The sequence below is a fragment of the Pectinophora gossypiella genome, chromosome 17 (assembly GCF_024362695.1).
Source record: "Pectinophora gossypiella chromosome 17, ilPecGoss1.1, whole genome shotgun sequence".
NCBI classification, from domain to species: domain Eukaryota; kingdom Metazoa; phylum Arthropoda; class Insecta; order Lepidoptera; family Gelechiidae; genus Pectinophora; species Pectinophora gossypiella.
This window is the reverse complement of record NC_065420.1, coordinates 14,477,592-14,488,326: the sequence shown is the minus strand read 5'-3', so window position 1 is coordinate 14,488,326 and position 10,735 is coordinate 14,477,592. Positions and strand designations below refer to the sequence as shown.

Sequence of the window (10,735 nt, the reverse complement as noted above, 5' to 3'; positions counted from 1 at the left end):
CTTTTTTTAAGAATAAATGGTAGTTTATTATTATGAAATAATCAAAATAATACGAAAAGTTATGTTTAAAAAATCCAATATTTGGGTATTTTTGTTCATAGTTCTAGCAACTTAAAAAAAAGTTTGTTGTCTTTGGTTCAAGATTGACAGATTCTTTTCTTTTCCCGGCGGGCCGTGTAACAGACCGAGGTGAATATTGTGATGATTATGTGAATTTATTAATGAAATAAGTGTGAATATCTTTCTAATTTACGTTATTGATTTGTTCAGTGCTATAATATTCGGTAATATTTCCATATTTCTTGTGATTATAATGGATTTGTGTCACATAACCTCTGAATGTATGACGACGAACATATCTTGTATCTTAACAATTTTGCCTTAGAGTAGACCATGGCGCTCTTATCACCGGGCGTCATGTTTGGACAATAAGGCTACAGTACTGCCACTAACATGATTCCTAGACGTAAAGCATTTCAGAATGCGTTTGCAACAGTTTGTGGCGACAAACTCCCCTTTCTTCTGTGACATTGTGCTAAAAACACGTCTAAACATCAAATATACCATATCTAACATTTGTTTAACCGTTTAGCTCGCCAAAATGGTGAACAACCGAGTGCCCTCGGTCTTCTCAAAGACCTATGTAACTCCGCGTCGGCCTTTCGAGAAGGCGCGTCTCGACCAGGAGTTGAAGATCATCGGAGAATATGGTCTCCGCAACAAGCGTGAGGTGTGGAGGGTTAAGTACACGCTCGCCCGCATCCGTAAGGCTGCCCGTGAACTGCTGACCCTCGAAGAGAAGGATCCCAAGAGACTGTTTGAAGGTTAGTACTGTGTACTGCTGCACATGTTTTTAACCACATGGTTGTTCATACCGTACGTCAAGCTTGTTGCTGTCGACTCTACTCTAGTTGCAACAACATATTTATACCTAGTATAGCATTAATTTATAATGATGATAATTATTCTGACACCTCTTGTCAGACTTAACTCTGTTGAAAACATAACTATTTTCTGATTACATTGTTAAAAAACAACAAAAAGTGCAGTTCAGCTGTGAACAGAAATCATAAGTTGTATTTCCAAATTTCCAGGCAATGCCCTGCTCCGTCGTCTCGTGAGGATCGGAGTGCTGGACGAGAAACAGATGAAGCTTGATTACGTGCTTGGTCTTAAAATTGAAGACTTCTTGGAGCGCCGTCTGCAGACCCAGGTCTTCAAAGCTGGTCTCGCCAAGTCCATCCATCATGCCCGCATCCTGATCAGGCAGAGACATATCCGGTAAATCTTGATTCATTAATTTTGGATGACTCTTTCAACATGATGAATGCACAAATGCATAACAAGTGATTATAAAATTGTTTTAGTTGGCATAACCACATGGTTTCAGTCAACTAACCTAAAGCTGAGATTTTCAGGCACAATAGTTGTCCTTGGTTTTATGACTAAACAACTCTTGCCGATACTGGCATAAGCACAAATTGAAATACTGCATTAAGGTGTAAAACACATGCCTACTTTGAGCCATTTTTCAAAGCAATGCTTGATCATGCTGTAATATGCAGGTAGCTGATGCAGCGGTGGCGAGAGCTGCCCTATACCTGGCATTTGTTGAACCTATTCTCATAGACCACTTGAACCTTGCTTGACAAGGTCAATGTCTTGAAATGTGTATGCTCTCTTGAGCTGAAATGCAGGTAATGTATTGAATATGTATATCATTACATACATACATGTAATGTGCATAATACCTATTGAGTACCCTACTCACAAATTATCAAAATTTTGTGTTGTAACTTAACAAATGGTTCAACACATTTATGATTCCTCTTGTGTCAGTTGTCTTGTGTACAGGTAATCTATTTAATTGTAATATTAGTCTCTTTACTGTAGCTAGAGAAGCTTTTCTGGAGTCTTAAACTGTAAGATAATTTCACAAAACCTTCACATTCCTCTGAATATTGTTTGTTCATTCAGAATTTGGAGCTCCACTCATTCCACATTTACCGATACTAATTCCTTGTATGGACGAGATGTCTGCCTTTTATTTCCACATTTTCCAATTTATTGTCTAACCTACGCCTTCCCATTCCAGCGTCCGCAAGCAGGTGGTGAACATCCCCTCATTCATTGTCCGCCTGGACTCTGGCAAGCACATTGACTTCTCCCTGAAGTCTCCGTTCGGCGGCGGCCGCCCTGGCCGCGTCAAGAGGAAGAACCTCCGCAAGGGACAGTCTGGCGGCGGCGGTAACGACGAAGAAGAAGATTAAACCAATAAACTTATGTTTATAAGCTATTTTTTTGTTTTATTGTTGCTATTATTGAGAACAGTTTGTTTTGGCTAGCACACTAGTATTTGAATAAGAAGTAATAACACTAGTTCTGCTCTGCACATATGTAAATGTAGCAGGACCCTCACTTATAGGCATTACCTGTTGCCGAACTATCGATAGTTGATCTTGAAAATCATTGGTATCAATAGCTCTCGTTTAAGATCAATATGGGAAGTCTTGATATGATATGGGTTTTAAATGAATTAGAAATACGGCAGACTGTAATCGAGTACATCTTAAGTGCTAACACACAGCAACAACAGTGTGTTATAGTGTATAATAACCTAACCAGGGTAACTGAGGTTGGTAATCCACACGATAGAAGGAGTGCTTAATAAATAGGAGGACCGTGCGATCAAGTTGTGATATTTCGTGTGCGTCGTCAAGCTAGCGGCCTCAAAAAAAAATGGGCACGAAAAAATAATTTGACTATGTTTTATTGCACTTGCTAGCTTGACGGTGAGCGAAATTTGGCGAGAGTTAACGACAAATTATAATATATTATCGATAAATTATAGACGCTTTGTTGGTGAAACCAGATATTCGCTTAGTGCTGTAACAAAAAAGTGATCCTGGGGAAAGGAGCTTGGCCTGACACTGACACACCAGCTGTTTCACTGAAACAAAAGACTGGACATCTAGTTCCCCTGTGTAACTGTTACGGGAAGCCCGACGTAATAAGCTCGTAGTCTATAATAATATACAGTAAAAAGTACTAATACCTTCTAAAATAAGTTTAATCATTTATTTTACGAATTACAGTAACATTTTTAACAATCTCAAAAATTGCGACAACAATTATTACATAATATTTTATTTGCGAATATACACAAAATATTTTTTTAGTGATATACTTTAAAAATACTTTTTTACATCAGTATTATGTAAAATATTTTCCACCACTCCTATACACCTATTAGCCCTTGTACATTACTTATACAGTACACGGCCTCCATGGTCTAGTAGTTACAGCCTTAGGCTCATGATCTGGAGGTAGGTACGGGTTCGATTCCCGATGGGGACATTGTCGAAATCACTGGGAGACTATCCTCTGTTTGATAAGGACTTTGCAGGTTTGAATCACATGATTGTCTCAAAAAGTAGGAGGGCACATTAAGCCGTTGGTCCCGGCCATTCTTCTTATACCCCGGCCCGGCTATTAGCCGTAAAAACACCACCAACCCGTACGGAAGCTACATTGAATATCCACCATACCCCCTCTAGTTGATTGAAGGGAGGCCTGTGCCCAGCAATAGGATGCATATAGGCTGTATTATGTTATGTTTATTAAAAAAACATAAATCAACTTTCTCTATTCTTACAACTAGGTACCTATGTACACAGTTCAACAATACGTATTTCTAAATCTTGTTTTCGCAAATCCCATTTTCACTTAACGTAGTTCTCTCCAACGTCTTGGCGACGTCGTTAGGGCAGGAGGCTTCGTCCAGCTGTTGCAGGCAGAGCTCCAGGATGCGCTCCAGTGCTCGCGCCGTCTGGTCCGAAGAGTACTTGTTCGTGTCGGGCACATGGACAAACAGGGTGCGCTTATTGTCCACTGATAGAGATGTGTAGTAGATATATTCGCAGAGGTATCTGTAATAAATTTTAAGAGTAATTTAACAATTATTTAAGCCAGCGGCGCGGCAGTACATACATATTCACACTGTTGATACAAAGTTCTAAGATGGATATGATTGAACCTTAAGCCGGTGCCCACTTGGCAACATTTAGCGCGCGACATATGCACATGTTGAAATTAAGCGTTATTTAGTGGCCACCGGCCTAAGGTTCAATCATTTAATTGTTAGTGGATACGAGGCTTAATGGTAACAGGGAAACAGTCTATCACCCACAACAGTTGTCCATCACGTTGGAAAGGACACAATCCCTCTGTCGGATTTTACGACATGCCTGAGAAGAGAAGTGGCTCTTCTTCTTTGCGAGTCGATGGCGATCTGTCGAGTATGAAAAACGAAAGTGTCTCAAAATACTAAGTCATTTAGTAGTGTCTTTCGTTTTTCTCTTGCACATGATTATACCGAACTTTAATGGCTATTCCAGTGAGTAATTTCTTTAATAGGATTCATTTCATACAACTATTACTTTATCTGTTGTGTGATGTTGGTTGATTGACTGATAATAGAGATATCATTCAGATCCTTAGACTACCCTTTATTGCGGAGTGTGTCAGTGAGACAAACAAAAGGCAATCAGCAATTTTATTGCACAACATGTGTCTGGATAACAATGCAATATTTATCATTATGATAAGTATAAAGCCTTTTACCTTTAGTTGCATAAGTTATATTTACTGCATGTTAGTACTTATTTTACATCAATAGAAAAGAAAGACCAACATTAATGTATAAATAAATTTTCTACTCTATAAAGTATATTATTGTCATCACTAATTTAAGAGCCACACTCTTGTCGGTGTAGCATTCTTCATGCTACATTTTTAGGGAAAAATAGGGCAGTGGTTTCCCTCTTGCCTTCCACCCCACAGTACTCATATTGTATATATAGTGTGTAGTAGTAGTATATTATTGTATTTGTTTTATTTTATTATTAAATATAATAGATAATTACACCAAAATGTAGTTAACTCAAAATCATCAAGGTGGGAAAATCCAGTTCATTCTTGATAAATAATTTTTGGGAAGTACAGTGATGGTTTGCTATTTACCTGCCCGCATCCTTAGATGTAACAGCAGCTGTCTCCTTAGGGCTGTCATTGTTGTACTCCTGGCACAGCCGCTCCACGTCCAGCTTGGTGTGGATGCGTACAGCACCATCTGCAGGACATGTGTTGTTGGCCGGACATTGGTCAAAGTAGTCCAACCGCTGGTAGCCCTTCCTGTGGGCCTGCATCTCCAGGGTTATGTTGTTTGCGATGCTTGACACTCCTACATGGATCATGAGCTGGAATGTCAAAGTATATATTTTTATGACTGAGTTAAAGTCGTAAGACCGAACATTCTTTTAAAATCTACATTATTTTAAAGATGGTAATCCACCTCACAACCCACACGATAGAAGAAGAAGATATAAATGTTTTTCACAATTTTATTTTAGTTTGCAAATGAAAAATATTTAACAGCCTTTGAATATTGGCTTAACATTTTGTCAGCATGAAACATTATACAATACAATCAGAAAACTATTTATAAGTATAGTGTAATTATTTATTTGAAAACAGCTGGCCCACTGTGGCAATCAGCTGCAAGGGATAGAGAGAGGTGGAAAGCACTAGAGGAGGCCTATGTGTGGACAAGCTGAAACGAGAACTGTTCAATAATCGGTATGATGTGCAAATTATTTAATTTTAATATGAGCACCTATTCTTTTATAATAAATAAAAGGCTTTGAAATTAAAAAATAAATAAATTAATGGTACAGGTTTTTTTTATTCGTAAATATATAGTAAATATAGTAATAGATGGTAGTAGTGTAATAGTAGTAGATAGTGTAATGAACGACCAAATAAGAATAATTTTCATACTTTAGGCTCATGTGTCTCCCACAAGGCGGGCACAAATTCGTCAACATTTTCGTAAGTGACGGGTATCTCCAGCTGCACCAGCTCGATATTGTGCTTGTCCTCCAGTTCTTCCTTGTTCATCAGTTTTACCGCCTCCCAACTCGCGTTAACAGGGTGGTTAGCAAACGGACCGAACCCTGTCACTAACACTATAGGTTTAAACAATAAATCTAACTCGTTACACATCTTTATTCGTCGATATCTAACACAAAACTACGGCTAGATGTTACAGAAGCTTTATAAAACTAATCGAAATTACAAATCAAACTGAAATGTTTATTTCGTGTTTTGACACGGACGGGCGGTCAGCTGATTATGTTTGTTAAGTTGGCGAAAGTGGATGTCATATATATATTTTTTCACTGAATCTTCTAGGACTGGAAACACGGTCCTAACCAATTTGTGTCAATATTTATTGGTGGTGGTGTTACTTCATTTCATTCATTCCCCATTGACGTCATTACTTAATCAACTCACTCAATTCGCTCATCTGTCTTTGAACAAGGCTTTTTGGCGGGAGGCGGGAACGGGACAGTTGCTTTCTTCATTGAATAATCTAAATAATTAATACGAAGTGGTGTTTTGTGGTTAATGATCGCATTAAGTTAGTCGGAAGACATTCGCGAGTGTTATTATATTGGAGTATTCAATAAACAAAGTGTATCTGCCTATTTTCGCTTCGTATCAGGAAGCCGCTTCATAACTCAAAAGTTTATGCGGACTTTTGAGTTAATTCGTTTGGGGTTCGGAGTAGGAGTCTACTCCGAGGGTGGGGGCTTAGGTTTCATCATCATCACCTTTCATCATTTCATTAATCATCAAGAAAAAAAATACGTCAGACATGGCTGTATGGGCATAGTTCCCTTTGCCTTACCCTTCGGGGAAAACCAAACCAAAAAAAAAAAAAAAAATGTCTTTGAACAATGTCGGATTTGTCGCGCGTTTTAATTTTTAATAAATTATGATTCCTTTCTCTTAGCAGTTATTAGTAAAGCTTATTTATTGTAGTTTTCATTAGAGTTTTTGAAAGTGTACCGTAATAAGCGAAGAAGAGAGTGTCACTTTCATTATAGAGGTGTTTACCTCCCTTATAGGTTATGTTCGCATTTGGTCCATATCGTTTAGTTAAAACTATTAGAAAATGACTGAAGGAGAGAATAGTAATAATTGTCGGGTGGTGGCGATATCACAGTTGATCGTCAAGAGGCAGGTGGAGTGCGCGGGGGCGGCGTTCCTGCGCTATTATAAGATCAAATGTCACGGTGAAGATGCTCTCGAAGACACGAGTAACTCCAAAGAAAAGGCAGAGGAGGTGACCTTTGACGATGATGTGGAGTACTTGCGGAGCCTCGATCCCAAGGACTGGAAGAACCAGGACCACTATGCTGTGCTGGGTATGAAAACCCTCCGTAATAAGGCCACTGATGACGACATAAAGCGCGCGTACCGTCAGAAAGTATTGAAACACCACCCCGACAAGCGGAAGGCACTCGGAGAAGAAATTCGCAGTGACGACGACTACTTCACTTGCATTACCAAAGCTTATGAGATCCTCGGAACTCCAGTCAAGAGGAGATCATATGACTCCATTGACCCCCTAGTAGATGACAACGTACCGACCCCTGCCGAGATCAAAAAGGAAGGATTCTTCAAAGCTTTTGCAAAGATTTTTGAAATAAATGCACGATGGTCTGAGAAGAAGAACGTGCCTTTGTTAGGTGATGAAAATAGCCCCCGTGAGCAGGTTGAGAGGTTCTACGCTTTTTGGTATGAGTTTGAATCTTGGCGCGAATTCTCTTATCTAGATGAGGAGGAGAAAGAGAGAGGAGCAGACAGGGAAGAGAGGAGATGGATAGAAAAGCAGAACAAAGCAGCAAGAGCTAAGCTAAAGAAAGAAGAAATGGCCAGGATACGTAGCTTAGTAGATCTGGCTTACGCCAATGACCCAAGGATACAGCGCTTCAAACAGGAGGACAAAGACAAGAAACTAGCTGCCAAACAAGCCAGAATGGTTGGTATACTTTGCGTAACTAAAATATATATATTTTCTGCTGAATGTGTTCAATTTACTTATGTGTTTTATTTTCTTTCCAGAATGCAGTCCAAGCCAAGAAAGCTGAAGAAGAGAGACTCATCAAGGAAGCCCAGCTTGCCAAGCAGAAGGCGGAGGAGGCCGAGAGGGCGCGCATCGAGGCCGCACGGGCCGAGAGGGAACAACAGAAAAAGAACCTTCGCAAGGAACGTAAAGCTCTTAGAGATATATGTAAAACTAACAACTACTATGCACAAGGTGAAGATGAAACAGTGTCGCATATGGCTGCCGTGGAGAAAATATGTGAAATGATGAAAGTTGTGGAACTACAAGACTTCATGAAGGACTTGGAAGCCAACGGTAGAGAATCTTTTGTCAAAACAATGAAAGAAACAGAAGAAAAACTAGAAGCTGAACGTAAGGCCCTGTTTGAAAATAAGAAAGCTGAAGAACAAAAAGCCAAGAAAGATTCCGCATTGCGTACACCAATTGAATGGACCGTGGAGATGACACAGATGTTAATAAAAGCTGTAAATCTTTTCCCGGCTGGGACGAACCAGAGGTGGGATGTAGTAGCCAACTTCCTAAACCAACACTGCACTTTCACAGATGAAAAACGTTTCAATGCAAAAGAAGTTCTCAACAAAGCAAAAGATCTGCAAAGCTCAGATTTCTCTAAGAGCAGCCTAAAGAAAGCTGCAAATGAGGAAGCCTTTGACCAATTTGAAAAGGAGAAGAAGAAGATGGCCAACCATGTTGATGACAATAGTATATCGAAGAGTGATTCAGCTGTTAAACTGGTCAATGGCACAGCCAAACCGAAAATGAATGGAGATGTTGCTAAGCCCGAAAAAGACACAAAGGAAGATAGACCGTGGACTAAAACAGAGCAGGAACTATTAGAACAGGCCATGAAAACATTCCCATCTAGCACATCTGAGAGATGGGACAAGATAGCTGATTGTATCCCGAACCGTACCAAAAAAGACTGCATGAAACGATACAAGGAGTTAGTAGAATTAGTAAAAGCAAAGAAACAGGCTGCTAACCTATCCAAATAGCGTCCGTTGGCCCATAGCTTTGTAAAAAGTTAAGCAAATTGCATATTTTTATGGGAGAGGATAATTATTGGCGTTACCTACTACTTTTCTACCTAGAGGATTATATTATGAACCTGATTACTACTGAACCTGCCATAACTCACTGCTACACATCCCACAACCACAATAACCCACGCTGATTAATTGGAACTCTCTTGTGTATGTAATATAATTTTACCTTAATTTTAAAATTGACGTAAACTGTACCATCTTCTGTTGAGGACACAATTAGACTCTGTGTGTGTCATATTTTTGTATTTATTTTTGTTTAACGTGATAAACATAGTCAATTTCAAATTGAACGGTGTTGTTTTATTTCTATAGTTTAATTATTGCACCCAGTCCAGTGACCTGCAGTCTGGAATTTGATAGAACCGTAGACTTAGATGTTTTCTGTTGGAACACGCAGTCAGTGCGGCGCAGTGGTCTTTGACCGTTAAGCCGTTAGTCCCGGTTACTACTTACTGATGTAGGTAAGTAGTCATTACATGAGCCATGTCGGGGGCCTTTGGCGGCTCAATAGTAACCCTGACACCAGGGTTGATGAGGTTGGTACTCCACCCACACGATAGAAGAGAAGTGGTCTTGGACGAAGTAGACAACAACCGTAACTTACCATCACGCCTATATCCCCAAGGGGGTAGGGCGAACCTATTGCCGTTAATCCTTAGTAGGCAACTTGCTACACTTTGTATCATATCAGTAACAACATACCTACATAAACTCACACCCGTAGTCGTTAATGGAGTGGGCAGTGTTAGAAGTAGTCAAATAACATTAACATAAAGCCTCTTGATACGAAGTCCTAGCCTAAACTGTTGGTATAAAAATATGGTGATTGATGATCAGACCATCATCCTACATATTTAATTCCGATATGTTAGAAAGACCGGAAAAAGGAAGTCTGATTTGACTAAATGGAAACTGTGCCTATCTGGTAGAGGGGTTGAGGGAAAAGAATATGAAAACGTGCACCGTGACGTCATAGAAAAACATGATAAAATCAACCTTTTGTTTTCGTAGTAAAATGCTGCTGCTATCGTGTGGGTGAACTACCAACCTTATCAACCCTGGTGTCAGGGTTATTATTGAGCCGCCAAAGGCCCCTGACATGGCTCATGTAACGATTACTCACTTACATCAGTAAGTATTACTACTTGTAACACGTGCCTTCCGAAGCACGGATCATCTTACTTCCAGACAATCAGGTGATCAGCCTCTAATGTCCTGACCAAACTGGGGATCACAAAGATGATTTTTGTGATATGTCCACACCGGGATTCGAACCCGGGACCTCCGGATCGTGAGCTCAACGCTTAACCACTGGACCACAGAGGCCGTAGTAAAATAATTAAGTAATTAAAAGAAAATGTTCTTTATAATAAACTTTTTCTACTCTATTCTATTAGTTTTAGACTAAACTTGTAGTAGGTAAATAATTTAAAATTCATATTCATGTATTATATGAATGAGAGTACAACCTATCTAATTAACCAACTGAACGTGTTTTTGTTCGCTCTCATTTCAGCAAAGAAGTAGGTAACTTTACATTCCAAATATTCGAAATTTTCCCTATAAAAACTACGGCTTGAAAAATTCTTAAAAATTACACGCTTTACAGTTATCACGGCCTCATCAATGTTATTTATCATAACTCAAACTTAGCCGTGGTAAACAATTTTAATATGCATGTTCTTAGCATATAATTACGTCTAGCTAGAAATAT

At 39.3% G+C, this 10,735-nt stretch overlaps 3 protein-coding genes across 3 annotated transcripts; 2 read left to right on the top strand and 1 right to left on the bottom strand.

Annotated features, from left to right (window-relative positions):
• The first annotated feature begins 107 nt into the window (after nt 1–107).
• LOC126374735 (40S ribosomal protein S9) lies at nt 108–2,296 on the top strand. Its single transcript, XM_050021476.1, has 4 exons — nt 108–189; nt 593–824; nt 1,095–1,281; nt 2,096–2,296. Exons 2-4 carry the CDS (start codon nt 602–604, stop codon nt 2,268–2,270), a joined length of 585 nt encoding a protein of 194 aa, XP_049877433.1. The 5' UTR covers nt 108–189; nt 593–601; the 3' UTR covers nt 2,271–2,296.
• A 756-nt stretch (nt 2,297–3,052) lies between these two features.
• LOC126374733 (pyroglutamyl-peptidase 1) lies at nt 3,053–6,206 on the bottom strand. The gene is made up of 3 exons (XM_050021474.1): nt 5,839–6,206; nt 5,023–5,258; nt 3,053–3,929 (listed from the first exon to the last, which is right to left on the bottom strand). The coding sequence occupies exons 1-3, from the start codon at nt 6,061–6,063 to the stop codon at nt 3,695–3,697; spliced, it is 696 nt and encodes a 231-aa protein (XP_049877431.1). The 5' UTR covers nt 6,064–6,206; the 3' UTR covers nt 3,053–3,694.
• Nucleotides 6,207–6,398: 192 nt separating this feature from the next.
• On the top strand, nt 6,399–9,311 carry LOC126374713 (dnaJ homolog subfamily C member 2). Its single transcript, XM_050021437.1, has 2 exons — nt 6,399–7,888; nt 7,972–9,311. Exons 1-2 carry the CDS (start codon nt 7,019–7,021, stop codon nt 8,968–8,970), a joined length of 1,869 nt encoding a protein of 622 aa, XP_049877394.1. The 5' UTR covers nt 6,399–7,018; the 3' UTR covers nt 8,971–9,311.
• Nucleotides 9,312–10,735: the final 1,424 nt, after the last annotated feature.

Coding starts and splice junctions, on each gene's coding strand:
- LOC126374735 (XM_050021476.1), top strand. CDS start 602: ATGGTGAACAACCGAGTGCCCTCGGTCTTCTCAAAGACCTATGTAACT. Junction 825..1,094: donor TCCCAAGAGACTGTTTGAAG/GTTAGTACTGTG, acceptor CCAAATTTCCAG/GCAATGCCCTGCTCCGTCGT. Junction 1,282..2,095: donor ATCAGGCAGAGACATATCCG/GTAAATCTTGAT, acceptor TTCCCATTCCAG/CGTCCGCAAGCAGGTGGTGA.
- LOC126374733 (XM_050021474.1), bottom strand. CDS start 6,063: ATGTGTAACGAGTTAGATTTATTGTTTAAACCTATAGTGTTAGTGACA. Junction 5,259..5,838: donor GGGAGACACATGAGCCTAAA/GTATGAAAATTA, acceptor TTGACATTCCAG/CTCATGATCCATGTAGGAGT. Junction 3,930..5,022: donor ACATCTAAGGATGCGGGCAG/GTAAATAGCAAA, acceptor AATTTATTACAG/ATACCTCTGCGAATATATCT.
- LOC126374713 (XM_050021437.1), top strand. CDS start 7,019: ATGACTGAAGGAGAGAATAGTAATAATTGTCGGGTGGTGGCGATATCA. Junction 7,889..7,971: donor CTGCCAAACAAGCCAGAATG/GTTGGTATACTT, acceptor TTTTCTTTCCAG/AATGCAGTCCAAGCCAAGAA.